Consider the following 20806-nt stretch of genomic DNA (forward strand, 5'->3'; position numbering starts at 1 on the left):
ACTCTGTCAGGGAGACCAGATATAAATACGGTATCATCAATAAATGTAAATGAAATGCAGACATTTTTGTATGTTGTTTTAAAATTCTGTTTATTTATCCTCAGATGGTAAAAGCAATTCAGGTTCTACGAATTCATCTGCTTGAGCTAGAAAAAGTTAATGAGCTCTGTAAAGATTTTTGTAGTCGCTATATTGCATGTCTAAAGACTAAAATGAACAGTGAAACTCTGCTAAGTGGGGAATCTGGGAGTCCTTATTCACCAGTACAACCCCAGGTAACTTTCATGATAAATGAAGGATATTTTCTTAATTGCTTTGTAATGTACCATATTCCAAAAAAAAATCAGATTAGATAAAAGAAGTTTTTTAAAAATCTTGTGCCATCTTAATAATTTGATTAAATGCATAACAATGCAGTTTTTAAAATAGATGATCTATGACTTACCAATTAGCACTGTTTAACTCTTTGTGATGTTATTAAAGATACCAGGTTTCCCTTGTGCACTTCTTAGTAATCCGGTACATGGAATTGTAATTCTTAAAGAATGACTATAATTTGTTAACTCTTTGTCTGCAGTCCAGCAACTTTAAACATGATAAAGATAGCTTGGATTTGCTGGAGCAGCTGTCTTCATGGAAAGAGTCACCAGAAAATGTGAGCAGTAGAGCAAAATTGACACAATTATCATTACACTTCTTTGGCACTGTTTCCTTGGCCTAAGTTTTGGGTTGGCTTTGTTCATCTCATTGTAAATAATGGCCCTATCCATAATAGGGGAGTTCTCAGTGGAGGAAGAAAGTTCTTGATAGCTCTCCATCATATACACAAGACTTCAGAGCATTAAGTTCTTCCGATTCAGTAACTAAATCTAAGCACAAGAAACCATGTGCATAAGAGACTAGTTGAAAAATATAAATGAGCAGGAATCACTCATCTCATGTTTTATTCATGAAATACTTCCTTTCCTGGCTGTTTTATGTTTGGAGAGGAATTTAAGAAAATGTGCTGCAAATATTAGACTAAGTCAACATGAATGCAGACTGTTATCCCTTTTTGCACATCCAAGTACCACTTACCACAATTATTAAAAATTTAATTGCATTATTTTCTGCCCTGTTACAATGACAAATAATGAGAAACTCTAATATTTAAACAGGCTTCACATAATTAAACAACAACCCAAACTCTGAATGTCCTCTGTAAATCCAATAAAATGAAATTAAAAAATCCATCAGCCACCCAAAATATATTAAGCAAGGCAAGGCCCTGGTGATCAAAAGATCAACAACCACTGCATTAATTGAATATGGCTTATAAATGTCCATCATTGACCTATGGACCTTTATTTTGCTACGTAATAGTATAATTATTGAAAGAAGTGTCCCAATTGGCAATTAAATTTTTATAATAGTAATGAAAGTTGTGTGATTTCCCCCCAGTTCATATAGTTACATAATTTACTATTTCTGTTTAAACCTAAGTAATATGGGCACCAATACAGTCCCCAACTTAGAACAATTCATTTGGTGACCATTTGAAGTTATAATGGCACTGAAAAATGTGATTTATGACAATTTCTTAGAGTTACGACCTTTGCAGCATCCTCATGATCATGTGGTCAAAATTCAGATGCTTGGCGACTGGTTCATATTTATGACTGTTGCTGAGTGCCAAGGTCATGTGATCAACTTTGGCAACCTGACAAGCAAAATGTATGGGGAAGCCATATTCACTTAACAACCAGGTTACTAACATAAAAACAGCAGTGATTCACTTAGCAACTGTGGCAAGAAAGATAGTAAAATGGGGCAAAACTCACTTAACAACATAAACTTTAGGCTCAGTTGTGGTTATAAGTTGAGGACTATCTCTATTTAAATTTCAGAATGAGGTCTGCCAGAGTAAATTCTTCATTCATTGGATCAGAGTTTATTGGAGATAAAATACAAAAAATAAAAAAATAAATCTCTGCATGATAATGTTTCTGCCCATGTGCTTACCATTTATGCACAGGTCAACAACACATGCATAAAATCCCATTTGGATTTAATGGACATTCTGCTCTAACCCTTCCCCATTATTATATATCTACTAAAGTCATTATATTGTTTATGAGTAAACTGTCGGGGCCAATCCAAAATGCTGGTGTTAAATGTAAAAAACTCTTAACAGTGCAGTGCCAGGATATATTGGACAATACCTTGCAAAACTGATCCTGCCCATTCAGTTTGGTCCTCAAGAGCTGACCTGAAAGTTCTCACCATTCTTGTGGTTATTACAGGTCTTCTCTGAAAGAACCCCTACCTTTGGGGATACATTTCCCCCCAAGTTCCAAGCATCTTTCACTTTCCTGAAATTCCATAAACAAATTTTTAAAGTTTTATTTCAACATGTTTTTGACCTTAGCTGCATGACTGATGCCAACTATCTTGGTTTGATCCTCGCTTTTTGGTGATTTGTTTTTAATATTGATTTGCATTTAGTTATTCATTATTATTATTATTATTATTATTATTATTATTATTATTATTATTATTATTATTTGGGGGTGGAGATGGGTATATTGAATATTGCTCAGACATGTTTGAGATTGGAATAGTATAAATACTATGAAAAAATAAATCCTTTAAATAGTTTATGGTATTCATCTTCATTACTGTAAGAACTCTCCTAGAAATCCATTGGAAACATATATTTATCACTTACAGAAGAAAATTAAGTTAATTATGAATAGTTTAAAATATTAATATATCTTTTTAGAAAATTAATATTTGTTCATTGAATTTCATTGAATATTTCATGTCAACCTCATGTCAACTTATTAAATTGCATTCTTGTATTTCATATATTAATTGTATTTTGTTTGATGATTTACTAATTTAGATAAATATTTTAAATCTGAACTTTTAGCATATTTAAAGAATCATCTTTGATGCTCAGGTTTAAAATGCTCAGGAGATCTTTAAGACTGAAAATCTGTACAATTTATTTATTCTTCCTTTAAAAAAAAACCTAGATAGCTATTTCCAAATTATTCATGCCATTATCTCTAGCAATTTGATCACTATGTTAGGAATAGTATTGAGTGGTATAGGAACTATGGTGTGGTTTAATTATAATTCCGCATTCTTATGATTGCTTAAATTATTCTATGAATGTTTCAATGTTGGAAAGAAAGCTAACATTTTAGAATCAACATATACATATTGGCAAACTATAATTTCTTGCTTAGTTATTCTTTTCATTGAAATTGTTTTCATAACTTATTTTTTAATCATACTTGTCAATACCATTATATTTTTTTTCAAATCTCTGATTTAAAATAATTTAACTGAAATCATGGGAACATTCATAAATATAAAGCTATGTAATTCTTCTTGTTATTGTTTCTAGCCAATTCAAAGTGCCATCACAGGTACACTAAGTCCCCAGGGGATTGTGGTACCTGCATCAGCACTACAGCAGGGAAATGTAACTATGGCAACGGTTGCAGGTAAGAAACATTGAACATTTAAAAGTTGCATTTTATCTAAGTATGTGGATATATGTGTTTTTGTGCTTCTGGTTTTTTAATAGTTTCTAAAGACAAAAATTGCTATAAACGTTATTTTTAATACATACTATCTATTTATCTTGAGATAATGAAATAGCATTTTAAACAATAGCTTTATTCTTCAAAGAGTAATTTATCTAGTCTTACCCTTCTTAGGAAATAATGAAAAGAAAATGAAGGCAAAAATATATATTTGAGTAATTTAAAATATTCACAACACAATAACTAAATTGTCTAATAATATCAAATATAGTAAAAAATATTCTTAGTCACATGCACAAGAGAGGTTAAAGAAGTAAAAATGCAGGTTTTGCTAGCACTATTAAAGCCACGACTCTTTTGTTTATGCACTGACATCACATACAAAGGAGCAGGGCTTCAGTTGCACTATTGAGACTGCCATCTTGACTTTTTGGACCTTGGGGGCACTCTTAACTGAATTTCTGCTTCCATAAAAGTAAAGCATTCTATGGAATCAGCAAAAGTATTCACTTTTGCATTTTAAAAATAGTTTTGTATTTTAACCACAGCTACATATATATTTAATAATAACTAAGCATCAATTAACCTTTTATTTCTTGTTTTCTTATTTTCTTGATTGCTGCACTCTTTCAAGGTGGCACAGTATATCAGCCAGTAACAGTGGTCACACCTCAAGGACAAGTAGTAACACAAACACTGTCACCTGGAACAATCAGGATCCAGAATTCACAGGTTTGTTCTACTCATTTCATAGAGTGGTTTAAAGTCGAAGAAGCCAGGATTTTAATAAGATGTGGAATAGGTTGTCTATACAATGAATTTATATACTTTTAATAAATGTGGGGAAAAAAGTAAAAGAGCATCTTCCTATACCTGGGATGGAGAACCTATGGCACGCGTGCCTCAAGTGGCACACGGAGCCATTTGTCAGGGCACGTGAGGTGTTGCCCTGCCAGCTGGCCAGCGCGCATGCACGCGCTGGCCAGCTGAGTTCAGCCTTTTTTAAAGCCATTTTTTGCCCTCCCCAGGCTCCAGAGGTTTTATAGGAGCCTGGGGAGGGTGAACAGAGCCTCCCCTGCCCCCCCCTCCCGAGGCCCTCCGGAGGCTTCAGGAGCTTCCCTGAAGCCTCCGGAGCATCAAAAATCGGCCCTATGGGCAAACCGGAAGTTCGGGAATGGACTTCTGGTTTGCTCATAGGGTCGGTTTAAGCCCTCCGGAGGCTTCAGGGACCTTCAGGAGGCTTACCTGAAGCTTCCGGAGGACTAAACACGACCCTACGAGCAAACTGGACTTGCGGTTTGTTCGTAGGGTTGGTTTAAGCCCTCTGGAAGGCTCCTATAAAGCCCCTGGAGCCTGGGGAGGGCGAAAAAAGCATGCAAAAAAGGGGGGAACCACCTGTCATGTACGCATGCACACTGGGGGGGGTGTCTCACATTGCATTATGGGTGCAGCATGACCCCCCCCTGCGCTCCCCCTTCTTATGGCACGTGAGCCAAAAAAGGTTCACCATTGCTGTCCTATACTATCCATAAAATGAGTGGCAGGAACTGCATTTAATTTTCAATATTCATAGTCAGAGAGGTCTCAGAGGGCACAAACAGAGAATTTTGAATAGTCATACATCAGAGGGGCAACATCTTTGCCCCTGACTGAATACGTTGTTCCACACATTACAGTGTCCCTGATTTTCCCTCATAAATATGAAAGGGATAAATACTCTTGAGAGTTACAGAGAATCCATATTCATCCATTTTAATATGCCGTTTGTGAATACTTTGCTTGAATGTTCCCATAAAATAAAATTCCAGTAAAATTCCTTGTGCATAGAAAACATCTAATGAGCATAGGGTTAGAACGTTTTCTCATAATTTGATAGTTTTCCACATGTTTGTTAAGAACTCAGCACTGACATAGTTTTTGTATTCAATATGAAATAGTACATGTGTCGCGCTCCTTCTACTTTTAATACAAAAGTTGTGCTTTTTAATTATTCTTGTGAAATATTAAGAATTTTGTCATGATGTTTATGGTGTTTTAATAAAGTTCTGCTGTTGTGTAGCTCCAGTTACAATTAAACCAAGATTTAAGCATCTTGCATCAAGATGATGGATCATCGAAGAATAAAAGGGGCGTTCTTCCAAAACATGCTACAAACGTGATGAGATCTTGGCTTTTCCAGCATATAGGGGTAAGAATTTATCTCAGTGATTGGGAACACTTTTTTATAATTCTGATTATAATTTTATTTTATGGATTAATTGAATATGTGCCATCAAGTTAGACTGGGTCTTCATGACTATACAGACACATTTTATCCAGGAGGAAGTGTTCCCAGTTTGCTCTTTCAGAACTTCCAATGGTGCACACATCGCTGCTGCGATTGACTCCATCTGCCTTTTCTCTGGTCTTTTCTCTAGGACTTCACATTCTAGTCAATAATTTAAGCTTGACCATTTGTACTTTTGAGTGAGACTTCTGTATTGATTTATTCAATGATCCCTTTCTTTGTTTTCTTGGCTATTTTCTCCTGTACCAATTTCATGAAGGACAATACTTTTTAAAGTCTATTTCTGCGATGGCGAACCTATGGCACATGTGCCACAGGTGGCACGCGTAGCCATATTTGCCAGCACAGCAGCCCTCAGCTCCGACGCACATGCGCACGCCGGCCAGCTAATTTTCAGCCTTCCAGAGGGCCGGGAGAGTCCGTTTTCGCCCTCCACAGGCTTCAGGAAAGCCTCCAGAGCCTAGAGAGGACGAAAAACAGGCCTGACAGGCCAACCCGAATTTCATTCCTGAACTTCTGGTTGGGCCGTTTTTTGCCCTCTCCGGGCTTCAGAAAAGCCTTCGGAGCCTGGGGAGGGTGAACCACCGCCCCATGCGGGGGTGGGTGGGCTGCACATGAAGGTGGGTGGAGCACGCGCGTGTGCACAATAGCGCACACAGACACAATTTTGGCACACCTTTAGAAAAAGGTTAGCCATCACTGGTCTATTTCTATGGCTCCACTTGAAAAAAAGTTACATTGATTTGTGAAAGATGAATCAGACTTTCAGTAAATGCTCTTACGTAAACTTGTGATTTTCTGGTTTTATTTCATTTGTATCAGGATTTTTTTTTAAATCATGTGCTCCTTCAATCAGTAGTCTTTTGAGAACTATATTTAAGTTTCTGTCAATCTAAACACTTCCTCGGGGTTTGGGAGAAATTCACTGTATAAAATGTTTAGCTATATGCAGAAGCAGGATTGTTATGTGATTTGCTTTACTAAATGTACTCCATAGTCAAAAGGGCCCCCATGTGTTGTTAGTTTAAGATCATACATTTATCCTGTGATTTATATAGTCATAATCAGCTTATTCATTAACTGAAAGATCACATAAATGTTGCCACAAGTTTTTTATTTTATTTTACATACATGCTCTGTCTATCTAATTATAACATTTAATCCATGGGTAGTACACAGTGCTGTTGGTTTTGATTAAAGGAGACAGCATTGTACAACTTTTATTATATCCATAATGAAATGATATTTGTCATCAAATGTATTGTGGAATTTTTTTTTACAGTCTAGTAAGTTGAGATGTTGAATTTTTTTCATAATAGAAAATACAAATCAAAATAAATTAATGGGGAAGGGAAAGGGGGGAAGGAAAAATATGGGAAGAGAAGAAAAAAGGGTTACTTCCAACTTTTTTCAGCACAGTAGAATAAAAATAATAAGGTATATCCTCAACTTCGGCATCAAACATGCACACGAGCAAACCAGCAGTTGTGCTGGCCCGAACCCACCCCTGCATGCAACGGTAACAAATAATCATTCTATTGTACTATCAAGGCACATTTCTCGACATACCCGTATTTTTCACGCTATAAGACGCTCCGGAATATAAGACGCACCCAATTTTAAAGGAGGAAAATCTAGAAAAAAAAGATTCTGAACCAAATACTGTAGTAAAATATTTTATATCAACTGTATAAAGTTAACAGCAGTTTAAGAACAATTTTATGTCCCCCATTTTTAGATGACCCAGGCAATGTTCCCTCTAATTTTTTTTCAGTGTGAGCAGAAAAGTATAGTATTTGAGCGGCACATTTTTATGCCTGAGCAGCACCTGAATTTTTTTCACAGGTGTCACCTAAGACAACAACAAAATCAGTATTATTTGAAACTCAAAGTTATGTTTATTCAAGGTACCTGCTTAATTAAAAGTGTTATATAGTATCACTTAACAACGCTCCTGCTTAGTAACCAAAATGTTGGTCAGGAACTCTGGCATTGAAGCATGCAAGTCTTAAAGCTGTCAAGTTACAAGATCCTTGCATCCCTAACCCTTTAGGAAAAAAAACCCTTAAGGGGTCTTCAAACTTGACAGCTTTAAGACTTGTGGACTTCAACTCCCAGAATTCCTCCTCCAGTCATGTTGGCTCAGGAACTCTGGCATTGAAGCATGCAAGTCTTAAAGCTGTCAAGTTGCAAGACCCTTGCACCCTTAACCCTTTAGAAAAAAAACAACAACCCAGGGTCTTCAAACCTGACAGCTTGAAGACTTGTGGACTTCAACTCCCAGAGTTCCTCCTCCAGTCATGTTGGCTCAGGAAGTCTGGCATTGAAACATGCAAGTCTTAAAGCTGTCAAGTTGCAAGACCCTTGCACCCTTAACCCTTAAAAAAAAAACCAGGGTCTTCAAACCTGACAGCTTGAAGACTTGTGGACTTTTCACAGGGGGCAGGGTTGCTGCTGAAGATGCCGACGACGAGCCCCTGCCAGAATAACAGCTGCCTCCTCCTCCTCCTCCACCACCACATTTGGAGTGAAGCTGCCAAAGCTCCCACTGGCGCCCCCGCCCATGGCAGCAGCAGCGCGTCCCCCTCCACTCGGAGCATCTGAGCTGGGCACCGCTTTACCCTGCTGCCCCCTCCTCCTCCACCGTGCTTTTGAGAAGCCATGAGGCTTTTTTCCCCCTGCTGCCCTCCGCCGCCTTCCTACTGGCTCCCGCCCGTGGCAGCGGCGGCGGCGCGTCCCCCTCCACTCGGAGCATCTGAGCTGGGCACCGCGTTACCCTGCTGCCCCCTCCTCCTCCGCTGTGCTTTTGAGAAGCCATGAGGCTTTTTCCCCCCTGCTGCCCTCCGCCGCCTTCCTACTGGCTCCCGCGGCTCATGGCTCCTCAAAAGCACAGCAGAGGAGGAGGGGGCAGGGGTAACGGGGCTCAGCTCAGATGCTCCGAACAGAGGGGGAGGCGCAGCTGCCATGGGCGGGGGCGCTGGCGGGAGCTTTGCCGGCTTCAATTCTCACTTTCAGGAAATCTGCCGCAGCGTCGGCCAGCAAATGTGGTGCTGTTAGAGGAGGAGGAGGCGGCAGCAGATATTCCAGTAGCGTCAGGGGCTTTGAGGGTTTATTTTAGCCGCAGCGCCGGGCGCAAGCAGCTAGGATTGGCCGCCCACAAAGGACCTCCCCGGGCTTGCTTTGCTGAACTAGAGTCAGTCACCAAAACAAGTCCGGCGAGGTCCTTTGCAGGCGGCCAGTTCTAGCCGTCTGCAAAGGACCTCCCCAGCCTCCGGCGCCTGTGACAGTACAAAACACCGTGCGGCAGTTGGAAACTGCTGTGCAGTGTTTTGTTGCCGCGCACCTTAGAGGGAACAGTGGACCCAGGTGGCTACATTCGGCTTATAAGACGCACTCAGATTTTCACCCTCTTTTTTGGAGGAAAAAAGTGCGGCTTATAGGGCGAAAAGTACGGTATATCATCTTCCCTTCTGATGTGCAATATATAAGATCATCTAATGCTAAACAAAGAAAGAAAAGAATTACATCTGCATTATTATTCTTTGTTGGAGGTTTGTTTTAAAAGTCCATACTTCCAGCTTCCCAGTCTCCAGTGAAGAAATGGGTATCTGGATTGTTAAATGTTCCCGCTCAATTTGTTGCTATAAAATGCCAAGCTAGGGACTGCCTTTCCTCCCTCTCTAACGCATGGATTTTCCCCGCCCCCCATTGGAAACCAGGCGGCTATCAAAGAGAAGGAAGCATGCACCGCGTGGGCTTCTTCCAACAGAAGGAACAGGAGGGGAGGATTCAGCTGTTGGAAGAAGCCCATGCAGCACATGCTTCCTTCTCCTTGACAGCCGTCTGGTTTTCAATGGGGGGAGGGGGAAATCCATGCGTTAGAGAGTGAGGAAAGATAGTCCCTAGCAGAAGCTCACCCTTCTCTTCCCTCTAAAGTATGGATTTATCCGACCTCTGCACCATTGAAAACCAGGTGGCTGTCAAAGAGAAGGGAGTGCGGGAGCTTCTTCCAACAGCCGAAGCCTCTGTCTGCTGCTCTTCCTTCCTCAGCTGTTGAAAGAAGACCCTGCGTTTCTTCTCTCCCCTTGTTTCTCCCCACCCCACTGCAAGCAAAGCGGTTGTCAAAGAGAAGGGAGCACGAGAGCTTCTTCTAATACCTAAAGCCTCTGTCTTTCCTCTTCCTTCCTCGGCTGTTGGAAGAAGCCCCCACGTTTTCTTTTCTTTGACCGCTGTCAATGGCAGACATGAGGGAAATGGTGTGTGTGTGTGTAATGATACACCTACCATAATTGCACGAGGCAGTCAAGACCCAGTAATCCCCACTTGCAGGCAGTAGTCCCCCATCTCCCCCCCCCACTTTCTGGCATAGCTGCAGTGTTGGAGCTCGGAGGTGAGGTGGTTCCCGCCCCCCGCCATTCTGGAAGAAAAGAAATTAGTGCAGGAGGAGGAGGAAGGGCGGCGTAAAGGAGCACCACCTTAAATCGAAGCCTCTGAAAGAAAGCCATGCTTTTTGAGCGTCAGTTTTCGGCAGGTTCCAAGCGCGGCTTTCTTTCCTAGTTACTCAGAGGCTTTGATTTAAGATGGCACTGCTTTACGCTACCCCTCCACCTCCTCCTGCAAGTGACAGGTGCCTCGGAGACTTGGCAGGCAGCTCAGGGGAGACAATGGCCATGATGACTTCACTCTCCAGGAGCTGCCGCCTAAGCTTAAGCCAGTGATGGCGAAACTATGGTACCCGTGCCACAGGTGGCACGCGGAGCCATTTGTCAGGGCACGCGAGGCGCTGCCCTGTCAGCTGGCCAGCACGCATGTGTGCGCTGGCCAGCTGAGTTCACCATTTTTTAAAGCCATTTTTCGCCCTCCCCAAGCTCCAGGACCTTTATAGGAGCCTGGGGAGGGTGAAAAGAGCCTCCCCTGCCCCCCCGGAGGCCCTCCGGAGGCTTCAGGGACCGAGCAAACTGGAGATGACGTTGTTTTAAGCGTTCCGAAGGCTTCAGGGAAGCCTCCGGACGATCCCTGAAGCCTCCGGAGGGCCTCCGGGAGGACGGGGGAGGCTCTTTTCGCCCTCCCCAGGCTCCTATAAAGCTTCTGGAGCCTGGGGAGGGCGAAAAAAGCATGTAAAAATGGGGGGGTCATGCCTTTTGTGCGCGCATGCGCACTGGGGGGGTCGCGCATTGCATTATGGGTGCAGCACGCCCGCACATGACCCCCCCTGCGCTCCCCCCACTTGTGGCACGCGAGCCAAAAAAGGTTCGCCATCGCTGGCCTAAGCCCTCCCAGGAGCCAAATGGAGCAGGAGCCCCGAAAGCGAAACGTCTCTCTTTTCCAGTCATCGCTTCCCGTTGGCCCCATTCCCTGATGCAATTCATGGAGCCGCTTGCCCTCATGAAAACACGGGGGTGGCATTTTTAGGCTTACAGCTGTAGATAAGAAGACAGGGGTGTCTCAGGAGTGAAGCAATTGGTGCCAAGTGCTGAGTCCCCCTTCTGCCACCATAAAAATCACTCCCTACCCCACTCACTCCAGTTAAATGTGCGTAGGGTGATAGGGTTAGTTTTAAATGGATAGTGAGGCTTATTTGCCAACCTCCCAGAATTTTTCACCAACTGGAAGGGATTGGGGGGGGGGAGACAGAAAGAGAAAGAAGGATAGAGAGAGAGAGAAAGAGAGAAAGAGGGAGAGAGAGACACAAGAAAGATGGAAAGGTGGAAGGAAGGAAGGAAGAGAAAGGAAGGGAGGGAGGAAAGAAAGAGGGAGAGAGAGACACAAAAAAGAAAGAAAGGAAAGAAAGAAAGAAAGAAAGAAAGAAAGAAAGAAAGAAAGAAAGAAAGAAAGAAAGAAAGAAAGAACTTATGTTCACAATTGAGCCCAAAATTTTGGTTGCTAAGCAAGAGCGTTGTTAAGTAAGTTTCACCACATTTTCCAAGTTGGCCACTCCCACCTGGTCACACTATCACCAAGCCACTCCCACCCAGTCACATAACTGCCGAGCCACTCCCACAAAACAGGCAACAGCTACAGAATAGGTTCCAAAAGTTTTTGAAACCCACCAGTGGCTGTAGTCAACACCTTTTTTGAGGAAAAGGGAGGTGCCAGAGGGCCTTGCAGAGACATTGGATTACTCACTTATTAAAATCCAATGAAACAAAACTGAACAACTATCATCCTAGGAAGGTTTACTGAAAATGGGGACTGAAGTGGCAGAAGGCTGTTGAAGATACACATTATTTGGTTCCTTGACAGTCTTGAGTTCAGACCTGGGCATGGGCAAAAGTTTCATTAATTGATCTCATGGATGACCTTTGGTTGGTCCTGTGAATGGAGTTGACACAACTATCTTTGTCCTCCTAGATCTTTTAGCAGCTTTTTATATTGTGAAGCATGCATTTTTTTGGACTGCTTGCAAGATTTTGAAGTTGTATGCTTCATAGAACTATCAATTTGGAGTGAAGTATCATCAAAATGCTGATCATGAGAGAATTCTAATAGAATAGTAGAAACATTTGCTCTTTCTTTTGTGATTATCTGCACGTCAAAATAATTTGAATACTAATATCAAGCATTTTAGGAAGGAGATTTCCTATGAGCCTGTAATTTATAATATTAGAAAAGTTTGGAAGTATGAAGAATACTATGAATTGGCTATTAATACCAGCAGGATTTTAATTGCTGGGAAATGGAAATCTGAGTACTGTCCTCACATTAGTATTGCTTTAATAAACCACACCCTGTAATTAATGGAATTAAAAGAACTTAGCAGGTACAAATGAATTAAATGGCAACAATTGAAATCACTGCAGGATGCATTATAGAAAGATTAATTTAGCTGGTCATATTTTATTTTATTAGTGGACAGTTAAGTTCTACTAAAATGCTTGTGGAGTATTAAATCTCTTTTCAATTTCAATTTTCTTTTATACTGTAAGGGAAATTTGAAATGTGTTACCACTGATTGCCTTGTGGAAAATATCTCTAAAAAAAAGAGAGTAAAAAAGCTGATCCCCACCACAGAGACTCCTTTGCTGGACTTGCAGCAGCATCCCCTCCCCTCTAGCTGAATCTCTAGCATGTTTGTTTTAAATAATGTGTATGGTATTCTTAGCTGTAATTACTATATTGTTTATAAACGTCTTTGGACAGATGGTTATAAAAATGGGATGTGAATAGTTGTAATAAAAACTGAGACATTGTTTTAATGATTAATGTAATTTATTTAAAAATAAATTTAATTCAAAAAGAATAATGAAAATATTTCTTTCTGTAGCATCCATATCCAACAGAAGATGAGAAAAAGCAGATAGCAGCACAAACAAATCTTACCTTACTCCAGGTTAACAACTGGTAGGTTAAACAGAATTATTTTATAGTTCTATCTCATCTTCCTTCTGGGAAACTCAAAGTAATGTACATTGTAGATCTCATCATATTTTACCCCCTGAAAAAAAATCACCTGTGATCAAATGGAAATTTGGATTTTAACCCAGGTCACAATTTACTGCCATAATTTCTATAAAGGTAAAGGTTTCCCCTATCCCAGCAATGGCAAAACTTTTTTGGCTCGCATGCCATAAGTGGGGGGAGCACAGGGGGGTAGTGTGCGGGCATGCCACACCCATAATGCAATGTGTAACCCCCGCCCAGTGCGCATGCGTGCACTACAGGCTTTTTTGCCCTCCCCAGGCTCCAGAGGCTTTATAGCAGCCTGGGGGGGCAAAAACAACCTCTCCCCCCCCCCCCCCCGGAAGCCCTCCGGAGGCTTGAGGGACCTTCAGGACGCTTCTCTGAAGCCTCCGGAGCAGTCAAAACGAACCTCCGAGAAAACCGGAAGTGACTTCCGGTTTGCTCGGAGGGTCATTTTGAGCGCTCCAAAGGCATGAGGGACCTTCAGGACGCTTCCCTGAAGCCTCCAGATCAGTCAAAATGACCCTCCGAGCAAACCGGAAGTCCGTTCTGGAACTTCCGGTTTGCCCATAGGGCCGTTTTTTTGCACTCCGGAGGCTTCAGGGAAGCTCATGAAGCCTCCGGAGGGCCTTTGGGGGGGCAGGAGGGACTCTTTTTGCCCTCCCCCGGCTCCTATAAAGACTCTGGAGCCGGGGGGGGGGCAAAAATAGCTTTAAAAAAGGGTGAACTCAGCTGGCCAGCGCGCACATGCGCGCTGACCAGCTGACAAGGCAGTGCCTTGCGTGCCCTGACAAATGGCTCCACATGCCACTTGTAGCACGTGTACCATGGGTTCACCATCACTGCCCTATCCAGTCATATCTGGCTCTAGGTGCTGATCTTCATTTCTTAGCCGAAGGAGCCAGCATTGTCTGAAGCCGCTTCCATGATCATGTGGTCAGCATGGCTATATGCCAAAGCGCACAGAATGCTGTTTTCTTCCCACTGAAGTGGTATCTATTTATCTACTCGCATTTGCATGCTTTTGAACTGCTAGGTGGGCAGGAGTTGAGGCAAGAATGGGAGCTAATCCCATCACATGTTGCTTGGATCTTGGACCACCAACCTTCTGGTTGACAAGCCCAGCATCTTAACGGCAAGGCCACTGTCTCCATTTATAATTTCTATACTGCATGTTTATTTTCTACAAATTCATAGTCTGTGAAAAAAAATCAGTGTATTTTGCAATAGAGAAATTTGGATAGTGTTGGGAATATGTAATTGACCTCATAACGCCAAATGGGAAATATTAGGCTGGGAATTTTGAGAAGAAATTGGCAAATTACCTCAGTTCAGCCCAAACCACCCACCTGAAGGTCCTTTAGAACACATGCTCAAATCTGCTTAGCTTCAGTGTGCATTGTGACACAAGAATGCCTTAAGTGGGTGATTCGGCCTTCCTCCGATTGTTTCATGAAACCCAGTTTGAAAGATCTTTGGTACATGGTCAGAGGATTCCCAAGCAACTGGGAGGATTTCAACACATTGCCCAAATTTACCAATCTGGATGCCCTTTGGCCACTTTTGCAGGACAAGGCTCCTCTAAGGATGGGGAGGAATCTGCAAAGCATAGCTACAGAAAGAAACATGATAATTTGCTCATAGATTTCTAAAGTTACTTCGGAAGTTTACATTTTATCCTTGTTTAGGTTTATCAATGCTAGAAGGAGAATTCTCCAGCCAATGATGGATTCCAGCTGTTCTGAAACACCAAAAACCAAGAAGAAAACCGCCCAAAACCGACCAGTTCAGAGGTTCTGGCCAGACTCCATTGCATCAGGAGTAGCTCAGCATCAATCAAATGAACTTACTATGTCAGATGGTAAGCAGATGCTTTACTTCATTAAATTGCTTTTAAAAACTACTTTATTTTTTACTTTGCTGATTGATGTGTCATTTTGTAAATATATTCAATTTATCTGTATAAAGCCTAATGGAAATAATGAATTAGTATAGGTTTAATTTACTAAATACGTTTTCATGGATGGCATTGAAAATAGAAATGATTAAATCTGCCAAAGTGGAACTTTTTTCCCTTACATGATCAGACAAGTACATTTATAGAAGTGGATTGAAGCTAAATATACCTGTTCTGGTATTTAATGGGGCTTCTCCACAAGTAAAAACTCCATATGTCACAAATTTCGTATATTAGCTTAACTATTGATGTCCATTTAGTACCCTGTTTCCTTGAAAATAAGACCTCCCTGGATAATAAGCCCAGTTGGGCTTTTGAGCGCATGCACTAAAATAAGCCCTCCTCCAAAAATAGTCCTCCCCAAAAATATTGCAACACAGCAGTGGCCATGAGGTGACCATGCTCGCTGCCTCCTGCACCTCAAAAATAATAAGACCTCCCCGAAAATAAGGCCAAGTGCTTATTCCGGGAGTCAGAAGAAAATAACACTGTAACACACATTTTTGAGGAAACACAGTATGTAAATATTTGCTCCAGATGTTGCAAATCTTGTAATGCTACTTTAAGATGGTAGCACCTTAACATTTCCAAAATTCAGAATTCTTATTTAGTCCAAAGTAGAATAAAACAAAATGAACAAATGTCATTAAAGTGCTTACTGAGGAAAAGAATGGACAAAATGGTACGTACAATTGTAATTCATTTCCAACTGTTAAATTTACAGCATGCAATCTAAAACCTTTTTTTCAGTTTATTTTAGAAAATAAGATGAAATGCATATTTCAGTAATGAGTCGTGGGTTTGTTAAAAATATCTAATTGTTTTTTCCAACTGGACCTGTACTTTTATCCATTTGTAGGGGCTGTTGTAACAATCGCAGCTCCCGTCAACATGAATGTAGACAGTCTCCAATCGCTTTCATCTGATGGTACTACTTTGGCTGTTCAGCAAGTCATGATGGCAGGGCAAAGTGAGGATGAATCTGTAGACAGCACGGAAGATGATGGAACAGACCTCTCAACTACAAATATCAGTGGGCTGGTCTTGGATAACAGTGATTCTCTGCAATAGGAAGCAAGAGGACCTGACCTAAAATATTTGGAAAGACAATGGACTGACTGACTTTTTATAGTTTGCACAGCAAACATTTTACACAAGTTTTATTTCTAATATGTTTTATATGTAGATATAGAAGAGTGCACTTTTTTGTATTTCATAGTAAGCTTAAAGAGTGTCTTTGCAGGTGCAGCAACTTCTTTCAAATGTGTTGTTTTTTGGTTTTAATTTTGAAAATCTAGTAAGTTAAAAAATTATCATCCCATTTGTTTTCCTAAAGGTATTATTTCATTCACACACACAAAAAAGCTGAGTCAAGCTGAAAAAAAATGTGTATAATGGGGTTGCAGACATGGGGTAAAATGGTGGCTGCCTGGAATGTGAGTTAGTTTTACATTAGCATAGATTTAAACTTACCCAAACCAGACAATTACTATGTTACTCAGTTCCTTGCTGTTCTATAGCATCATAAGATCTGCAATTTTCAAACATATAAAATTGCACTGCTATGGGAGAACTGAAAATACTTTTTATCTTGTTGAAAGTAACCAGTTTCAGTTCTGTCATTTTAACAAAGGTAGTTAATGTAAATGTAAAGCATGTCAAACTAATGTATGGGATTTGTTTATGAAGTTAGCCATGTAGATTTGAAAGATGCTTCTGCACCTTAAAAAAGGAAATTAACTGCCTGTCTAAAGTGGGCAACATAATACGGAAAAAAAAGAAAGAAAGAAGTGAAAATGTGTGATTCCTAAAGAATGCATGGCATTTACTATAAACTTAATTTCTTCAGGAGGAGTTAGGTGGACAACTCTAGATCTCATTGTACCTTTAAAATTTGCTGTTCATATGGCTACCATAGCTTTTTTTCTCAACAAATTTTCTTCCTTTTTTATCCATTTGCCTAGTGGCTCCTTCTCTTCTTTCCCCCTTTCCTTTCCCTTTCTTTTATTCTCTTCTCTTTTCTTCTTTTTTTTTCAGCAAATAAGGTGATGTTAGAATGGCAATAAAAGAAATACAGGCGCCAGAAGAAGCCATGGCTGTAGCTCTCTTCTGGTGATGCATTCCAGTGTAGAATTCACCATATAAGGAGCAGCAAACCACTCCTACCCTGTCTTAGTAGCGGAGGTGACATCACTGATTTCCACCAGTGTGACATGATTGTCTACAATATAGAGTTTGACAATGCATGCTTTTTTTAAACAAAAAAAAAACCCTCACATGTAAAAGAAGGCTTCCAACTGTTAACAGCCATGCTATATTCAAAAATAACTGGCTGTTAATGGACATTAGAACATAATATAAAGAGTGAAAAAATTATTAATGATTCTTCCTGTGTTGATTCTAAATGGGAGTCTCCAACCTAAACTGGTATTCTCTTATCTCAGTTCAAGGATACATTTAAAGGTACAAGAGATGCTATAAGGTGTACTCCTAACTAGTGTGTCTGTCCATTGTTTGCTATAAAACACTTATTTTTACCTTTATCAGGATTCTTGGATGAAAAATATTTTTATAAATTCTCTAAGAATTGGACGGATGACTGTATTAAGCATGAGGAAAAAGTGTTTAGTACTACTATTTGAAAAGTTATGAAAACTGTCCAAATTGAATAAACATGCCTATGTGACATCCTATGGTTCTCTGCTCTCCCATAATGATACAATTCATAGAAATATATGATTCCTTAATGGGAAGATGGATACTGGTCAGCACTTCGTTATTCACGCAAACTACCATTCAAATTATATTTCTGTCCATATTGAATGCTGTCTCACAAGAGCAGCTTTTCTCAGATTGATGTTTTCTGCATGTTTTGGGTCTTTTAACTCTCAGAAATACAAGCCAACAGCATCTAAACCAGTGGTTCTCAACCTTCCCAATGCCGCGACCCTTTAATACAGTTCTTCATGTTGTGGTGACCCCCAACCAAAAAATTATTTTCGTTGCTACTTCATAACTGTAATTTTGCTACTGTTATGAATCGTAATGTAAATATCTGATATGCAGGATGTATTTTCATTATTACAAATTGAACATAATTAAAGCATAGTGATTAATCTGCCAATCTTGGTTTGGGAGAAGATCAGCCAGGCTGGGATTTTCCAGGATAAAACAATCTCCCTGCCTGCCTCCAGCAGCAATTTGTGGTTTACATGAGTTTCACTTTGCTTATTTTACTTTTTTTACATTCCATTCCCCCCACCCACCCACCCAGTTTTCTTTTGTTCTTTCTTTCTTTCTTTCTTTCTTTCTTTCTTTCTTTCTTTCTTTCTTTCTTTCTTTCTTTCTTTCCATTCCTCCCTCCCTTTTCTTCTTTCTTTCCATTTCCCCTCCCTTTTTCTTTCTTTTCATTCTCCCCTCCCTTTTTTCTTTCTTCTTTCTTTCTTTCTTTCCATTCCTCCCTCCCTTTTCTTCTTTCTTTCCATTCCTCCCTCTCTTTTCTTCTTTCTTTCTTTCCATTCCTCCCTCCCTTTTCTTTATTTCCATTCCCCCCTCCCTTTTCTTCTTTCTTTCTTTCTTTCTTTCTTTCTTTCTTTCTTTCTTTCCATTCCTCCCTCCCTTTTCTTCTTTCTCTCTTTCCATTCCTCCCTCCCTTTTCTTCTTACTTTCTTTCCATCCCTCCATCCCTTTTCTTCTTTCTTTCTTTCTTTCCATTCCTCCCTTTCTTTCTTTCTCTCTCTCTCTCTCTCTCTCTCTCTCTCTCTCTTTTTCTTTCTTTCTTTCTTTCTTTCTTTCTTTCTTAACACAGATTAAGAAGTTGCCCTTTAAATGGGATTTTAAAAGGAGGCTCAAGCTACATCGAACCGAGTGGAATTCCTCGGGACGGAAGGAATGGGGGGGGCTGTCCTCCCCTCCGGCCTCTCCTGCCAGCCCTTCCTGGGGTCTAAAAAGCCTCCGAGCTCAGTTTAGCCCGCAGGACAGGGCCGGCGGCTGGGGAGGCAAAGGAGCATCCAGGCCCAAGACGGCTTGAATCCCGGCATGCGCCTGCCTGGGCGAGAGCCCGTCCTACTGGCTGAAGTGGGTGGCCCTACTGCCCCACCAGTCTGCTGCTCTCTGGGTGCCTTTGAGCCCCTGTGCAGGCTTCTGGGCTGAAGCGGCACCACCGACTGTGCTTGTTTTGGACGTCCGTCAGAGCTGAAGCTGATCCGCCACCCAGAAGAACCCATCTTTCTCCCCCTTCAGGGCCTCGGCCTTTCCCTGGCGTGGAGACCTGGCGGGGTGGCATCTGGGTTGCACTCGGAGCTGGGAGGAGGCTGCTTCGCCACCCGGCACTCTTCATGCACCTACCACTTCAGGACACACTCCTGAGCATGGGCGATGCCAGTGGAGGTGGATGGTCTTAGGCACCCCTTTGAAAGGGTCATTCGACCCCCAAACGGGTCGCAACCCACAGGTTGAGAACCACTGATCTAAACTATTATGGTTGGAAATTCTATAAGTTGCAATCCCAGCAAAGAGCACCAGTTTGGGAAAGACTGCTGAAGAGTGATATTCAGGTGAATAAAATGTACAGTCTTCATTATAGTTTTAAAAACTCTCAACAGCACACATACTTCACATTTGTTGACTGTGCAGATATTTTCTTCCGGGTTATCAAATTTTTCCCTACTTTACTGCATCCCAAATGTTATGTATTCTGCAGCTTTGATACAAATAAGGTAAGATAAAGTCTCCTTTGAACTGAGCTTGATTCTGATGATTTCATGAACATGTCCATCAGTTTTCATGCATAAAATCACAGTGGGTTCAATTACAGTAGTCCTCGAGTTACGAATGGAATGGAGCCTGCCCATTCCATTCGTAACCTGAGGTTTCGTGGGAGTGAATCTTGTACCTTGAACAGGATCACTCCCTCTTTTGCCCATGCATTTGCTAATCGAATGTGAGGCTCGTTAAGTGCATATGAGTATTTCAGGGTAGGAAAGGCCATGGGGGCCTAATAATGGAACAGGCCACCTGCCCAAGACCACCCAAGGCCGCCTCGACCCACTAAAATAGCTCATGTTCCCCACAATTGCTTTCCCCCCCCACTCAACTTGTCGCACCAGGTCACTTATCATGTGAAGATCTAGCAAGCTGTGTCCTCTCCAGCCTCTCACTGCGCGTGCCCCTCTGCAACTCCATTTTGGTGTGAACAAACCTTGCCTGGCACTTTGCCATCCAAATTGGAGCTCCGTTTAGGCCTGCACAGGCCTCGTCCAAAATGGAGGTTTGCTGTCCAAAATGGAGCTTTGGAAAGGCAGATCCACCCCTCTGAAGCTCATTTGGCTTGCAACGTGCCAAGTGAGGTCTTTGGAGGCCAAAACAGAGTGTCGGAGGGAAGGGCCCCCTCCAAACCGATGGCGAACTGCAGGACAAATGTTGCAGAGCCTCGGGGGTTGTTCGTAAGGTTGCAAGATTCATAGTTTGGGGCCTTGTTCATAAATGCTAGGGGGCGCTTATCACATAACTTTGAACGTTCGCTAAGGGAATCCTCGTAACCTGGGGTTACCTGTATCTTCTTCCAGTATGCTTTTTTCCTTCCCTAATAATCTATAGCTGGTATTTCCTGCCACTTTTTCATCC

The 20806-nt window shown here is 41.5% G+C and overlaps 1 protein-coding gene across 4 annotated transcripts in view; it reads left to right on the forward strand.

The window, feature by feature from the left end:
* The window catches only part of PKNOX1 (PBX/knotted 1 homeobox 1), a 43586-nt gene extending 25717 nt beyond the window's left edge, over positions 1-17869 (forward strand). For 3 of the 4 annotated variants that reach the window (XM_081950228.1, XM_081950230.1, XM_081950229.1), the window contains exons 6-13: positions 105-275; positions 578-655; positions 3395-3494; positions 4171-4268; positions 5596-5724; positions 13088-13164; positions 14913-15085; positions 16041-17869. In XM_081950228.1, coding sequence (XP_081806354.1) covers positions 105-275; positions 578-655; positions 3395-3494; positions 4171-4268; positions 5596-5724; positions 13088-13164; positions 14913-15085; positions 16041-16252 — 1038 coding nt within the window. In that variant the 3' untranslated portion in view covers positions 16253-17869. The remainder of the gene's footprint in view (positions 1-104; positions 276-577; positions 656-3394; positions 3495-4170; positions 4269-5595; positions 5725-13087; positions 13165-14912; positions 15086-16040) is intronic. The other variant, XM_081950231.1, reaches the window with a different exon arrangement.
* The last annotated feature ends 2937 nt before the right edge of the window (positions 17870-20806 follow it).

The sequence above is a fragment of the Natrix helvetica genome (assembly GCF_964273705.1).
Source record: "Natrix helvetica genome assembly, chromosome: 4".
Lineage (NCBI taxonomy): Eukaryota > Metazoa > Chordata > Lepidosauria > Squamata > Natricidae > Natrix > Natrix helvetica.